Raw genomic sequence first — 16,346 nt, forward strand, 5'->3', positions numbered from 1 at the left:
TAAAATTGGGTATGAAATAACTATGTTGCGATAACTTTTTTCTTTTTTTTTCTTTTTTCTTTTTTTAAAGAAAGAATAAAATTGCAGGTACAAAAATGTTTAGTTTTGTATCTTCTGTTAATGTGAAGGTCCATAGCAAAATCAATACAACTGAACTACTATTTTACATGAATTCCAGTGCAGAAACAATATTGAGCCATAGCTAAAACCAGAAAAAAAAGCTAAAACTGTACTATTTTTCACATGTATTCTTACATAGATTTCATTTCTGTCCAATTACAGAAACAGTCCTTTATTTGTTTTATGACTAAAAAGGCAAAAGTTTGTACAGTAAAATCTAAGGCAACTGTGAGTTTATTTATGACCTATTTTGTTTGCATACTGAGTAGAGCAAGATGCAAACCGGACCCTCCTTGCTGTAATAGTCATGCAAATGAAACAAGTCTCTCGGTGTCTCCCAAAGCAAAGTGCAACTTCAGAGCTTCAGTGGCTGCCTGCCTGCCAGTGATGGAAAAAGCATCTTGCATGTGGCACATTTTTCTTGGGCAGACACAATAGTGAAACAGACTCTTCTGTTATGTATGTTAGTCTTACAGCATAAGTAATTTGCGTAGTAATGTGTAGAAAAAATCACAGTAAGAAGTGTTTTTATTTGGGGTAGGAGAAAGTGGGTTATGGGGCATTCCACATTAGCCTGGCAGGAAAAAGTCTGCTGCTTTTTCTCTATTCTTCTGGTCACCTAGATCTGAAAAATGGCTCCCTGGCAGCAGGTTTACAAGGAGGGTTTTCTAAGGCCTCAGGCAGCTATGGCTATCACTGTTCTTTCTTGGCCTTGTAAAGCAAGAGGTTATTTGTGGAGCCTGAGGCATGGCATGCTCAAGAGAACAGCCAGTGCATCATGTCTGCTCACCCAGGAGAAATTAAATCCTGCACTCGCTGGCATACATGCCAAACTGAACCCCCACCCCATGTTTTGGAGTTATGGAGGGTCAGACCCTCAGGTGTTACAGTGTCTTCTGCAGAGCTAAATCGGTTCACATTATTTGGGTATATGACTTATTTGTCTACCCACCTACCTAATCTTGTTGCCTGTAGATTGCCAGGGTTCTGGGTTTTAGGGGCAGCTATGACCTTACTCTTTTGTCTGTTGGCCAAGGGGCTCTTAATATCATCACAGGTTTTTATGCCTGGTGATGGACAGCTGCTGCCAGGGAGTCTCTCATCTATACTTTCCTCAGAAAGTGAGACAGGCAGTGTCTCTCCCTGAGAGAATAGGAAGCATCAATTCCTGCTGTATTCCTATTGCCTGATTTGCTTGTTTTTCTTCACATATTGACTTTTTTTCCCCTCCTTTTCCTCTCCTAAATTTCTGTCTGACACGAGTGCATTGCTGCTGGCATTGTTCTGTGTCTGCCTGCTGTATATCCTCACAGACCGGCCTGGGGGGAACTGCTGTGGGAACAGGGGATAAATGTGGTGGTATTTTCTGTTCCTGATTTATTTATTTGTCAAGATAGAGACTGATGCTGGGAGACGTGGAATTGTTATAAGAATAAACAAAAAGAACTTGACTGAAGTCAAAGAATCACAGCCCCTGTGCCAGCTCATGTCTACGCCGTGCCAATAACTAAGAGACGGTTATTCGGTAACCTGCTGAGTTGTGTAAAAGCCCTACTGGACAAAATGAGGCTATTTCTCCATATATATTTCCACTTTTTGATGGCAGATGATTGAGCTTGGCACTCTGTTTCTCAGCAGAGTCATACAAATTAAAGATGTCCCTCAACACAGGCTTTTGTAATGACTAAAAAACTGTGGGGTGGAGGAAGGTTCCTTTGTACTAGTTCTAGGACATTCTCATCAAGGGAGAAATGGTGGTTGAAGAAAGCAATTCCTCATGGACCCAAGGAACTGGTATATTCCCGGCTTTCTGCACAGAGCTATGATCTGATCATCAAACCATCAATTAACTGCTCAGAATTAACTTCTTAAGAATTGACTAAGTTAATTAGTGTGTGCTGAGACACCCTCCCAAAGTGTGCTTCAGTGATACTGGATACAGATGTTCATCCCAGCTCAATGGAAACACGAGTCCCAGGTACAGGCTAGCCTGTACTGCTTTCTCCTGCCCTTCCTGACATCAGAAGGATATGCTTTCTTTGAATAATATTGTTCTTATCGGACAAGCGTGGTGTTCTGTGTAGTGGCTTTTGCCATGACACTGCTGTAGGCTGAAGTGTGATTACAAATTCCTTGGATTAATCCTTGTAATTGCTACTTGTGTAATGGTTTTAATGAATACTGCTTTTGTAATGAAGCATGTTAGAATTTTGCCACTGAAATTCAAATGCTCTTTTTGATGCAATATGTATTTGAGTGTCCACGCTGTACTTTCAAGTAATGACATGGAGAGTAAAGGAGCTGAAATCTCTGTTTGCATTTGTATTCTTGAACTGGACAGTGGCTTTCTATTTCTGGTCTGTAGGTTTCTAAGCTTATGAAATGTACTGAAGAAATGCAAGTCATAGAAATCTTAAGTCTGTTCTGAGGTCTGATAATGTTTTAAGGGCCTATAAAATGAAAGGCTAAAATTACTGCAGTAAACCTTAATCCCAGTTTGAATCAAGATCTGAAAATATTTCCTGTTATATACATACCTGCTAGTGATCCAATTCCAGTATATATGACAGCTCTTTGCATGTAATATGAAGTGTTATATGGTGGTTATCCTTGAACAGGACCCATAGCACTTCACTTCTTGAACAAAGTTGACAAGGTGGCCAGTGTCCTGCGTAATTATCCTTTGTCATGCTTCACTCTTTCCAGCACAGGTATAAGGGAATTTCCTCTTCTATGAATGCCTCCAGTAGTGGAGGAACATAGTCATAAAAAAATTCAGGTAGGAAGAGACATCTGCAGAGCAACTAATCCAGTATCCTTCTCCAAGTGAGGTCAGGTTGCCCAGAGCCTTTTTCAGCCAAGCTTTTTGGTATCTCTAAAGATGGAGATTTCACAGCCTTCCTGGGTATCCTGTTCATGTTCTTAACAATTCTCATTATGGAGACTTTTTTCTTATGTCCTACTGGAATTTCCCTTGCACTGATTTTTAACTGTAATCTCTTGTCCTGGTTTGCACACTTCAGAAAAGTCTGTCTTTGTATTTGTACTTCAGGTAGTAGAAGACTGCAATTAAACCTTTCTTCAGCCTTACACTCCTCTGGTGGAACAAACCTAGTTCCCTTGGTGCCTCTTGTGTAAGTCATGCATCAGATCCCTGAAATATTTGTGAATGTTTAGAATAACCTAGAAGTTTTCAGTGTTCCCATTAACACAAAGTCTAAGACAAGGCAGAGGGTGCTCAATTTGCTTAAGTTTTTCAACGTGTTATTGCCCCTATGCATTTAATCTGCAATATTTTCTTCAGAGAAGGTCTTGATCTCATTGGAAACGGGCTGTTAATTTTGCAGGAACGGATATGACATCTGAGGTCTGGAAAGACAGCTTTATTTTCCTTTTGCTTTCCGGTCTCCTACTTGTTGCATCTAGTGCATCTCAGGTAATAATAAACTTGTTTACTTGTATGCCTTCTGTTGGCAGTATCTGGCACTGCTGTGTTTAATGAGTAATAAGTTCTCCACAAAACTTGAAGCACAAGTGCCTTTTTATGCATCAGCAATGACTTCCCTTTAACGATCAGTTTTTGAGAAAATGCTTTGGTTTTTGTTGTGGTGAGATGCACAAAGTTTAACTTGGCAGAATATTAATAGAAAGCTTTGCAAGGTGAGTGAGGGGCTTAAGCTGTGGGGTGGTGGAATGCATGTTTGCTGAGTCACCTCTATTAAAACAGAAAGAAGAATGATCATGCTTTAATTTAAACCTGGCAGAGAAAAAGGTCACCTTAATTCTCTATGACAAAAAAAATTTTGCTCAAAATATGTGACTTGCCTAGAAAATTCTAAGCATGTTGTTTACGTTGATGGGATGGTGCCTGAGAACATCCATTGCTCTACTGTTTTCTTGCAGACTGTTGCGTTTTTCTAGGAAAAGCTATTGTATTGTTTCCAAGCAGGCTCTAAACCATGGCAGCCTGCCCTCTCTACCTATTTTTTCCTCTTTCTAAAGCTAAAAAAGTCAAATTAGTTACTTCATAAAAGGCTTTTAAAAAAGGTATTTGATATAGGTAATGTACAATAAACAACATCTGAGCGTACATATACCCATTTGAGTTTGTTCAATTCGGTCAGATGGCTTAATTATTTACCCATGTATCTGTTTGACTACGACATCTAAACCAGCATTCTTGTGCTTGATCTGGCATTTGTTGCATGGTGACTGTCAAGATACATCGAGTTAAATATGTAGAGCTGTTTAAAGACTGGAAAAGTTTTTTTTTCTTCTTTTTTTTTTTTCTTTTGTGGAAATCATTGACATTACATTTTTTTTTGTTCCTACGTCCTCATGGGTAGTGGTGTCATCCTCTGTGTGCTGGAGCCAATGGAACTGTATTCTCTTATGCCAGATGTGAACCCTGTGCTTAGTGCACTAGATTTGTGAATGGTAAGTGTCAACCATTCTGCCTGATTTCTTGAGTATTTATTTAATGGCATTTCATTTGTTCAGTATCTTGCTAAGCTAAACTGACTTAAGTGGATTGAAACACTTGGCAGTCTCCCTACAAGACTGTATTTAAATAACAGATACCTGTTTTGTTTGTGTCTGGTACAGATCTAGTGCAGTGCTGATGGGTTAGATCTAAATAACATACTTATAGCTGAGTCTTGCTTTTAAAACCTTTCTTCTTCGGAGGAGGAAAAGTTGGGACAGGAGTTCAGGAGTCATGAAGGAATTCGTTTCAGTTTAATGAATGGTGTTTACAGTAGGAGTATGTTATACCAGGACAGAACAGATTTATTAGCCATCTCCTTATTGTAATCCTCAGCTCAAATGTGGTCATGCTTCTTTCTGAGGTATTGAGGTCAGTGGAGTTTGTTTTCTGTAGCCTTAAATCTTAACTCTGGTTACCTAAATCTGTAGTTCTTCGTTAAGAAGTAGAACTCCACAGTCCAGCAGTCAGATTTCAGGACTTTCTGAGCAATCCTGGATAATTTCTGCAGCTTTACTTTATTTGTGAGGGTCTGGGCTTCCCATTATAAATTTTCAGGGTATAAGGAACTGTGAGTGGCACGATCCCACGTAGATTCATAGTCTACTGTGGTTAAACTATTTCTGCTAACCAAGTTAATTATCTTAAGCCAATGCTGTTGTTTTTCACTATATTGCAGTCTGTTGAAGATCGTGAGTACAGTTGTCTTTAACCTTCTGGAACCCAGAGTTCCTTCTCTTGTAAATAAGTCATGAGCAGTCTGTTTTTGAGGAAGGCTGTACTGACTTCTCATGCTTGTACGGACTCCTCCCTCTAAAACTTCACTGCTGCTATTCATAAGTTCTCTGTATATTTCTAAATATTGTGTGTTGTTCTTTGGAAAGAACATAAACTCCTGCTAAATGGACAGTTATCTTCCGTACCCCTCTAGTGGACTGCCTCTCTAGAAAAACATGATTTAAAGCTCAGCTGATTTCAATTCATGAAAGTATGTAGTACCAGCTCTGTGCTCGCCACTGTTTATACAGTGTTCAGACATGTATTTTCTAAATGACTGAGGGAAACTACAGAGCAAGTTGCCTGCTGCCAAAGCTATTAACAGTATCTTAACAGAATGTCTCTAGCTGATTATAAAAGAGATGTGGTGGTAAAGCCTCTCAAGTCCTTTTTTCAGAAGGGTTTGGGGTTACTCTGCATTGTGTGGCCTTTGAAGGGGAGCAGGGGGACGCAGTGCAGTCAGTTCCTGCTGGACAGGGCGGGTGAAAACATTCCAGGTGCTCCTGCAGCGTGTCCATGCACACCTTGAGTACGTGCAGCCTCTGAGTTCCCCAAAAGTGTACAGCTACACACAAACTTGAAACACATTTTGAATTCAGTGTGCTCACTGGGGCCATTCATAGTAACAGCTGAAAATAGTCAAATAAATAAAATAGATAAAAATAAATAATTTTTTAGTTTCGTCATTTTCTGTTTGAAAATTATTTGGGCTACCCGCGCCCTAAAATGATAGTGAAAGAGCATTGGGATATTCACTGCTTTTTGTAATGAAAATTGAATAATACTTTGTTTTTATTTTTCCTTAAGGGAGACTGTGAAGCAACTGGCTAGGGCAAATAAGGCATGTAGATTGTGTGAGAAGTGAGGTCATGTTCTCCTGCTTTGTCTGCATCAGAGTTCCAGTGCAACAACTGCTGGACATAAACCACTGCTGAGATAACTCATTTTCCTGTTTCCCACAAAGGAAAAAACAGCAGCTGGGTCTGAAGTGCCCGAGATGATCTGAATGTGTTCCTCATTCTTTATAGATATATCTTCAATTTTATCATCAGAGTGCAAAGTGAGAAGGACCCTAAACTATCCATTGGTTCTGGGGGCTGAAACTAGCTATTTTGGAAACAAAATTGTTATGTGTTTCATGCTATAAGAGGGCTATATGTCTGTCTTCAAAGGTGGAATGAATTGCACATGAAGCCTGTAGTGAAGAATGAAAAAGAAAAACTGTAAAATACTACTATAAAAGTAATGGTTTCAGGACAGGGGTTATGTCTTAGGAGGATGGTTTTGTGGACTTTTTTTTTTTTTTTCTTCCTTTTTTCCCCCTGCTACCTCCAATAATATGGATATACCTAAATTGGGCAGAAAATAATTACTGTGGGCAAATTAAGGTCTCTTGATTGCTGATTCAGGTAGGAGGAAGGATGGAGAGTAGTCGCAAAGGGGATAGAGAATGCCAGGAAACTATAATACTTCCTGACCTTGTTGAATTGCTTGAGGTCTGTGTTGTCAGCTTCAGAAATATCTGCATTTTGTGGCTTCAATTTCATAAAGGCTCTGTTCAGAGGTGCTGTATCCAAGTACCTCTCAGTGACAAAGTTGCGTTGCTTTCTGACATCCTTCCTGTCTTCCTCCTCTGTGGAGAGGGGTGTGCAGTGGAGTTCTGGTTTTGGGAGGTAAAGTGTGTGTGTGTGTATGTGTGTGTTCAAAATATCTGCTGTTACACACTTCTGTTAATAAAGGGAAGGCTGAAGTAGTACGCTCACAGTGGGAGCAGGAGGTGGTGAGTTTTTATGAAGATAATTGATTTCTCAGGGCGCTTACTCCACAGTTCATTACTCCATGCGCCATGGGGTAATTTTGCCTCTAACATAGAACGGCTTTACCTTGGTCATAGCAAGTTGGTTAGGATCCAAGTTGTCACCGGCATCTTTGTTTCAGATTTCAAATGATATTTTTTTTTTGTGTTGTTATTTTGAAATGGAATTTGTACTCAGTAAGTGTCTTAGCCTTTATTTTTAAGGAAGTTCTAGAAAGTTTTCTGTTTCTTAAAGGTAGTAAATTTGAACACTGTGTTCAAGTGTATTTGGTATGTAAACTGTTTTCACAGTATATGTTTATATTTTCTATTTTACTAATTCCCCTTTTGCTTTTACAAGAAAAGACTTAAGACAAAGCTTTCTCACTTTTTAATTCAACTTTTTTTGTACCTTAACATCTTAGGATGAATATTTAAACAAACTTCAGTCTTGCTTCAAAATGTCCCTCTGTGCATCTTCTCACAAGGACTTTTCTCAGTTGCTGCCACTTCAGGATATTGGATGTAATAAAACAGAAATTAAAAACTCGCCCGCTGGTATCAGCTCTCCAGTTCCCTACAGCTGTAATCAGTCCACATTGACAGCAGAACACAGTCCGATCTATATTCCTTCGTCTTACGTGGAAAACAGACATGAATATTCTGCAATGGCGTTCTGCAGTCCTGCTATGATTAATTACAACATTACCAGCAACTTTGGTGATCCAGAGAGTGCATCTGTGAGGCAAACGTCAAGCCCAAATGTGTTATGGTCTGCTCCTGGCCATCTCTCCCCCCTGACACTGCACTGTCAGTCATCGCTTCTCTACGCGGAGCAACCCAAGAGCCCGTGGTGCGAAGCAAGACCAGTGGAGCCAGTGCTACCTGTGACCAGGTGAGTAACACTCACTTCTTTAAAACTTTGCTAACTATTATTTACAGCTTCTTTAACTCTGTTAAGTGTCTCTCTCTCTCTTTTTTTTCCTAACATTTGACTTCTATGTGTTGATCTGTCTGAAAAACAAAGCAAAACCAAAAAACCTCTACCAAACATCAAATCAGTCCTCTTACTTTGCTATTTTTTTAATATAACTTCTGAAATAGGATTTTTTTCTAATGGCTCTTTAGAAAACTATGCAGTGACATAAAGTACTGTAAATGCCTTCAATGTAGGTATTACTGTGTGTAAACAAAAGTTGAAGGCTGCTGGGTACTACTTTTAATAAAAATGAATTTTGCTCTGGCAGATTAAGTCCTCTGGGTGAAATAAATAAAGGTTTATTCTATTTTCCTTCTCATAAAAGTTGTTTGATTTCCATTTGATTTCCATTTTACCTGGATTTTTTTTTTCTGCATTGAATAGTTATAAAGGTTTTCATGAACTTAGAATTTAAATGAAAGTTTGTCTTTTTGTTTTGTTTTGTTTTTAATATTGACAGTCATGCCATAGCATACATCATGTTCAGAAGAGTGTTGTTACTGAAAAAGCCCGACTTTTTCTTGTTGCTCTTTTGAACTGACTTTGTATAAAGGCAATATGAACAGTAGCTTCACAGGCTAAATTTTTCAGCAGTAAAACCATTTGCAAAAAGTCTTCCCATGCTGCACATTCACTGATGTTACAAACCATAAGATATCTGTACATCATCAGCTGATAAAATTACTCCATTCACGTTCACAACAGCTGTTTTATGGATGAAAACATGAGGCATCACAGGTGCTGTTCCTGTTCTACCAATTGCGTGTTTATTCACAGGGCTCCTCATTTAACTTCAGCAGTGATTGTCAGTATGAAAACCAGTGCGTCCTGGCAAAAAATCTAGTTCAATTACTAATAAAGGACTTGCATTATTTTTGCTACTACCCACATTCCTTCTGCAATGGGTGGGCCCTATATTGTCTGCGCAGGGCTGAGGCGTGAGATCTAAGTCTGCTTCAGACTCGTGGACTGCAAAAATCTGCAGCGTGGCCACTTGAATAGTCTGCCCTTGGAGTCAGCAGAGTAACAGGCAGTTCTGGAGTGCAAACTTGCTTCGGGTGTAGGTGTGTGGATTGGGAGAGGCTATTTGAGTAGCACCAGTATACAAAAGCTTTCCCTGAGCAGGTGCCCAATAAATGGGGCTAACATCTGAACTCTTCCCACTCTTCGGTTAATGTTTCAAAACAGACAGGTCTGGGAAAGCTGCTGTAGGATAGTGTTCTAAGCTGTACCAAAGGTGGGACAGCAACTGGAGCAACCCAACAGCAAGAGCTCTGCATCTGGTGCTCTGCAGCATGCTCTCTACATAGGCAGAAGGGAAGCCAAGTCTGTCACCCTGGTGTTTAGGTAACTAAGTCTTATGCCTTTTGTACAGATTCTGTGGGCTATTGCTCCTGTAGCTGATGATGATGACTTTATTTAAAGGGGAGAAATCAATGAAATTTGGAGTCTAATTTTATGTATGGTCTTCGTCTTTCAGCAGCAAGTAAATATTATATTTCTTGCTATCTGGACCTTTTCAGTGGTCCATTTGGCTCAGTATGATGCATTGTAACCCCCTCTGTCTAGAGGAGTTGTAAAACAAACAAAAAAATTGTTTAATTTGACATGCAAACACAAAAGACAAGAGCTGTAGTTCCCTTCTTGTGGATATCTGGCCTGAAATAAAGATGTATTTTCTTTTTATCCTTTGGTGAGGTCTTAAACTAATGTCATGAACATTGTATTTATTGCCATGGGAACAATGACTGTGACACTTATACCTTGAAGGAAGAGTTCTTGGGATTGAAATTTAAAGGAATAGCTCTGGGGGAAGGGAGAGACTAATGCTGCAAAGTGTAAGTAATTCTAAACAGCGTTGTAGTTCAAGAAAAAAGGGGGGAGGAGAGTGTTTGAATAATGAATAAGAAAACATTACCACATAGTTAGGTCTGTTATACAGTTTATTTTATCTTTAAAAATAAAGCAAAAGTCTCACTGTGAGAGGAGTTTATTTTCCCTGGGTGTAAACTTCCATTAACATTAGCTAAACCAATGTAGTCCACCTTGCTACAGCTGATCACTGTGTCATTTGGACCTTCCTGTAGATCAGCTTGAAATAAGAAACTTGAATTCTGTGCATTCCTGTTCCCTGAAAATAAGTTCATTATATGAAAACAGAAGAATTTTTATTTAACTTTGCTAAATGTTATTCAGTGTGGTCCTTTTCTACAGCAGTAGCTCAACAAAAATGAACTGTTATTCCATGTAAAAATAGACATGAATCTTTAGAGCACCTTTTTTGTTTGTTTGTTTGTTTCTTCAGCAAATGATGGGAATTTAGTGATGCAGACTGTTTCTTTCTATTGTATGTCCTATAGCTAGTGAAGATAATAGAAATAGTGTCATACATTTTGTTGGTGCAGAATTGGTATATCCAAACACTCCATTTATGTTAAAATGAAACAAAGAGAAAAGGAATGTGACAGAGTAATTATATGATATTTAGGAGTAATCTGGCAGGGAATCTGAGACTGATTTCTGCCTTCATGCCCTAACTAAAAGGTTTTTAATTAAAGAAAAAAAAGGTTTGATTTTAAAATGGACAGATATATTTCTTTTCAAAAAGTGTTAGGAAACTTTAATGAAGGTGCCAGATTGATTCTTCTGGAACTTAATTTGTTCCTCCCTTCTACTATTTTCCTTGTACTTCTAACTAATTGCAGAAAGAACATGTAAGTAAAGGTTTGTGCAGGCCAGCAATGCTTGCTTGATTACAAATTATTTAGTAACTACATTTGCCTTGTTCACTGTGCACTAATATTTTATTTATGCATTGTTTAAACTCTGCTCTGAAGCTATAATTATTTGTTTTATCCTCCTATGCTATTTTTTTTTTTTTAAATTGTGTTAATTCTGTAGAGCACTCAAAAGTATCTTGAAAACTCTCTGAAGTGACGGATTGGCATTTCAATTTTATGATGAAGGAGTTAGAGATTAAGCAATAATATGTCCCTTAATCTTCAGATACCTATGGCACAATTTTCATCATATTAATCAGTGTTTGGAGCAGAATCTGTGCTCTGGAGATATAAACATTGACAGTTTTGTGATATTAACACCTCCAGAAGTTATGGTGGAGGGAGTCTCTAGAAACTGAGGAAGATAAGGATTGAGAAGTGTTCTGCAGCTGACTTTTACCCAACATATTCCACATGTTCTGGAAGAGAAAGGAAGAGGTTTAAATTCCTTGGAGCAAAACTCAGTAACTATAAGACTCTCCTTGGACTTCCAGCATGCTAAACAGGGCAAGAGTATGAGCATGGGAAGCAACAGTCTCGGATACAGCCTTTGTCATTGTACGGCTTATGTTCATATGGGATTGAATCATCTCCAGGCAGTGAATGAGCCAGTGGCCTGTGGGAGGGAAGCCTATTAAGAAATGATAAAATCTGGCCTGTTAATTTTTAACTTCACAATTTTTTTGCTTTTTTGTTGTTGCTGTTTTTCTAGGTGTCTTTCGTTTTTGATTTTTCTTTTCCTCCCTCTCTTTATAAACTACAATAGTTTAGGTTTTAAAAAAAGCATGGCACGCAACAAATGCTGTGAGTAAATCTGGCTAATTGCCACAGTTCTTAATTTTTAATAAAAAGTTGAATTTAGGCTCAAATTTTCCAGGTGTAGCATATGCATCAAACACATGCTGCGACAGAGCTCAGGCCTTGGAGATCCTTTTGGGTCACTTGCAACTTGGGATATTCCATGATTCTGTGGAAGCTAGAAGGAATTAAGAGATGTGATAGATATTGAATAACCTAAATAGTTCTGCTGATTCCTTCTCCTTTAGGGTAATCATCTTGTCACTGTTGATGACTAGTAGGAAATCGCTGACTTGTTACCTTCCAAAAAAACTCTTAGTTCTCTTTAGGGAAACATAATCTCTCTATATAGAAATCATGATCATAAATAGAGAGCAGCCAGGGTACATCTTCCTTTTTCCTGCATCCTTTTGTGTAGGAGTTTTGTGGGCACACAGCCAACTATGGCCAGTTTTAGTGGAGGACCTGGCAGCTTAATCATCTGCTGAGCATGCTTGAGTACACCAGCCACACAAGTGACGGGAAGCGGCCTCTAACCACGTGTGAGGCTACCTGTTCTGTTTCGTCGTTTGTATGGATAAGCTGCCCCATCACGAGGTCCTCAGGGAAATGAATACGTACCTTAAAACTCTCGACTATTTCCTAGCTCTGTTGTCCTTAAAGACAACAATAACAAAATGATTGGTTTTGAACCTCCTGCTGCACTGCCACAGCTATTGCCGATGAGCAGATTTCATGCCCGTTGAGCCTGCGGGAGGGATTTGTTCCAGACTGCTGCTCTGCGTGCAAGCTGTTTGCCACAGCCTGTGGAAGTCACGTAGCTCGCATGTGTGCGGGGTGGCTGACGCTTCTTTCTAGAGAATGAAACACTCGCAATGACTGGAAAGTAACAAGCAGCACTCCTTGGTGAGATGTTACAATGTGTACTTTTTTCTGTATTTTCATCCATAGCATCTCTGCTCTTTAACAAGGGCAATAAACATAGTTTGCTACAGCATATCAGTCAGTCACTGAGATGCTCTCGAGCTGATACAGATTTTCTTCTGATTCTCACAATTGGATCTTGATTCCCAAGTACAGCTTAAAAATACAACTCTGCTACTAAAGTGAAATGCCAAATTACTTTTTCTTCCAAATACAGGGAAATGGAAAGGAATAGCAATATGTTTTCCTCTTTGCTTTAGCAGCACGTTAGGTATGTGTGATACAGCTCCTTTATTCTAGGGGAGAGTTTCTCCACATTGGGCTTCCTAGTGTGGCAGAAGGGGAAATATTTAGTGATTGAGAAATTCATTAACTGTGTGTGTAACCAGAGACCAGGGTCATTAAACATCTAAACACCATTATTTCCTGTAACATCTGAATAAATTAACGTTTAAAAAGGATTATTATTACTGATGTTTAAAAAAGCTTGCAATAACTTATTTCTTCAATAAATACTGTAACTTTCCTGTTTTGGAATTGCTTTTTTCATTTCTGAATCTTCTACCAGAAAATTGTGGCATGTTCTCCTCAAATACTTGTAAACTCAATGATTTTTCATTGGCATGTGGGTGTGTTTATTCTTACCTCCTGTCATGAAACCGGCACAAAGTCTACTTTTAACATGTTAGTTAAAGCCTCTTCAATAGCACTTTCAACATATTTCTGCTGTTCTGTTTAAACTTGCTCTCGTTGGTGAACAGGTTTCTTCTCTGGAGCGTATTCTTCACAAGTCACAGATTGTGCCACCTGCTGTCTTATTCAAACTGAAGTTTCTTCTCTTTAATACTGCTGGAAGGCAGTAGAACTCTGCAATTCCTAGTTTGTGCCTCTGAGCTTAAGTGTGTACCGTTAAGTTCACTCTACAGCTTCCCTTTTATCAGACTGCGCTGAGAGTTTGCACATGACAGTATTTTCTCTCTAGCTAGAAACTGTATTGACCAAGAAGGTAAGACAAGCTAAAACCACCAAGAAAACAAGGTCCAGAAAGTATACAGTGGATGTGTTTCCTATGCCTAAAACCTGGTTTACTGACAATCTTATTTCCTTTCCTCTTGCTGTTTGTTTACAGGATCTTGGTGTCAGGAATTGGCTGTTATTTCATGTTATTGTCCCGTTCTAATTTTAATCCAGTTGCTAAGAATAGTTCCAATGAGCTGGAACTATTCGCAGCACTTCAGAAATGCAGGCATCTTATTAACTTAAATGGAGAAAACATTTTTATTGATGTTGTTTCTCCATCATTCTTGTATTCGGACTTCCTTTTACTTAGCATTTCCATTGTTAGGGTGATCAATGTGGGTGATCATCTTGAACAGAAAACTTTGTTTTATATTATGAGTTGATCTTGTAGACTCAGATTCACATTTCATGTGAAAAATAATGAAACCCTTTGCTAGATTTATGTAGTTACGACAGAGCTAGATTTATTTTTTACTCTTTTATAACATGTTTTTCTTCTCTATCAGAGAGACGTTAAAAAGAAAAACTAATGGCAATGACTGTACAAGCCCAATTGCAAATAATCCTGGGTCAAAAAGAGATGCCCACTTCTGTGCGGTCTGCAGTGACTATGCTTCAGGATATCACTACGGAGTCTGGTCATGCGAAGGCTGCAAAGCATTCTTTAAAAGAAGTATTCAAGGTAGGTAAATCAGCTTTTGATAATTTTGCTCAGATGAATTGTTTCATATGATGAGAGACTGCAGTGGTTGATCTAGTAGTGAGTTGATCTAAAATCCTTGTGCATGATTGCATATAGAAAATAGAACAACATGTGATTTGACTGCTTTATCTTTTGGTTCTTATGTGATCAAGATCTGGAAACGTTACAGAACAAACAAATGATTTCTTTAGAGAAGAGGTGGAATACATGGCATGGGAGAGCCCTGCAGCAAAGGCCTCTATGGGGATGGCACTGCACACCTGTGAATCTGATTGCAGTTTGTGTCCCAAAGTAGACACAGTAGTTGTGAATTTCTTACAACAGACACAGAGTAGGTAATTGTCTGAAGACTTTGCTTGCAAGGAACTATTCCTGACAAGAGTATATTGCCTGGAGTTGTTGTCACAGCATATAATATGTACACAGTATGTAGGATATAAAAATGTGTAGTAAATACTAGGTACGAACCTGATTATTATTATTTTTCACTCATCCTGCTCCTAAGGCCTACAATGCAGTATTTCTTACTCTGATAGTTCTCTCTATCTAAGGTCATGACTTCAGTGTTTAAATTCTCAAATATTTTTTATTTAATTCAGATTTGCTGAGTGGTTGCAGGATGAAATAGATGTAGTTCTCCATGGTTGTTATCACAGCCTACAGGCAATGACTTATGCACCACACTGCAGATTTGAATCACTCTAGCTCTTTAACCCTGGTCCTGTTTATTATGTTCTTTGGCCTCATCTGGGACCTCTTGGTGGGAAACTTAATTAGATTGACATTGGATACTAACTGCAGATGCTAACACAGAAACTTCTGTCCTTGTTTGGTCTGTAATGTTCCCTTCCTCTTCTGCACAAGGCCTTCAGAAATCTTGAGGTGGACTTTTTTGGCTCAATGTGGCAGAATTGGTGTCACCATTAGAATCAAACTTAATTCAAACCTTGCTTGCCTTGTCAACTTATTGTGCAAGTTCTGCTTGGGTGAATAACAATTTCTATGAACTGTTGCAAGTTCTTTTGATTTTTAACATAATTGAAGAGAACTTTGTCTCCAGATCATCACAAATGACTACTGCATTTGATCTCAAAGTGTTTTCTGTCAGGAAAATTATTTGCCTGCCCTTGTGTTGCTCACACGTGCTTTGGCCATGAAAAAGTTACCCACTGTGGCTTTTTATACACCTTAATGTACCCTGTCAGGTAACATTTGTTTGTAATTCAAATAAATGAAAGCAAGTTCTTGGCATAAAGCACTATCAAGCATTCAGTTGCAACTGTTGTTATGAAGGATGTTGCTTATAAAAATCAAAAACTTCTGGGCTTACCACAGCCCAGCATTTAACAATTGGGCTATGGTAGGCCCAGAATTGGTATTAAATGATATGACTGGACAAATGTGTGTGGTCTCCTCTGCTTGTCTAAGTTTGTTGCATAGCATATTGGTCCCACATCTCTGAACATCTGCCTGCAAACAAAATTATCCCAAGGCCACAGGAGTTTAAAACCCTTTTATACTTTTGTGTGCTTGGATTATAGTGCAACAGAGAGCCTCTTCCTCCTTTCCCCCCATGGTGTGTGAATAGTGACAAACAGTAATTTGTTTTTCAGTCTTATCTGCCAGTAGGAAATAAGACAAACTGTAACCTGATCTCTTCTTTTTAAAACTCTGTCAGTTCAAAAATTCAAGGCTAATATTATTTTAATTTTGCAAGGAAATAGTCACAATGTTTCAGTTAAATAATTATGCTTGGGGACATGAACTATTGGACTTGCTCATGAATCAAGGCAAAACCAAAACAAAAAAAAAAAAGATACTTCTAGACTGCTCTATCTTTGCCTGGTCTATTCATAATGTTTGAAAAAATAACTTTGAAAAGCAACTTGAGAGAAAAAAGATTACAAAATGTAAATGATTGAATATTATTTGTATTCTTTGGTAACTACTGCAAGAGAGACTTCCAG

The 16,346-nt window shown here is 38.6% G+C and overlaps 1 protein-coding gene across 12 annotated transcripts in view; it reads left to right on the top strand.

Moving 5' to 3' along the window:
• ESR2 (estrogen receptor 2) overlaps positions 1 to 16,346 on the top strand; it is a 51,908-nt gene that overhangs the window by 8,607 nt on the left and 26,955 nt on the right. For 3 of the 12 annotated variants that reach the window (XM_083839126.1, XM_083839128.1, XM_083839127.1), the window contains 3 exons: positions 4,467 to 4,557; positions 7,601 to 8,070; positions 14,183 to 14,358. In XM_083839126.1, the coding sequence (XP_083695252.1) occupies positions 4,555 to 4,557; positions 7,601 to 8,070; positions 14,183 to 14,358 (649 nt within the window). In that variant the 5' untranslated portion in view covers positions 4,467 to 4,554. Of the gene's footprint in view, positions 1 to 3,172; positions 3,255 to 3,467; positions 3,557 to 3,593; positions 3,781 to 4,146; positions 4,558 to 6,683; positions 7,054 to 7,143; positions 7,161 to 7,600; positions 8,071 to 14,182; positions 14,359 to 16,346 lie in introns of those variants that run through there. The other 9 variants (XM_083839121.1, XM_083839122.1, XM_083839119.1 and 6 more) reach the window with 7 other exon arrangements.

Source organism: Anser anser (genome assembly GCF_964211835.1).
Source record: "Anser anser genome assembly, chromosome: 5".
Classification (NCBI taxonomy): Eukaryota; Metazoa; Chordata; class Aves; order Anseriformes; family Anatidae; genus Anser; species Anser anser.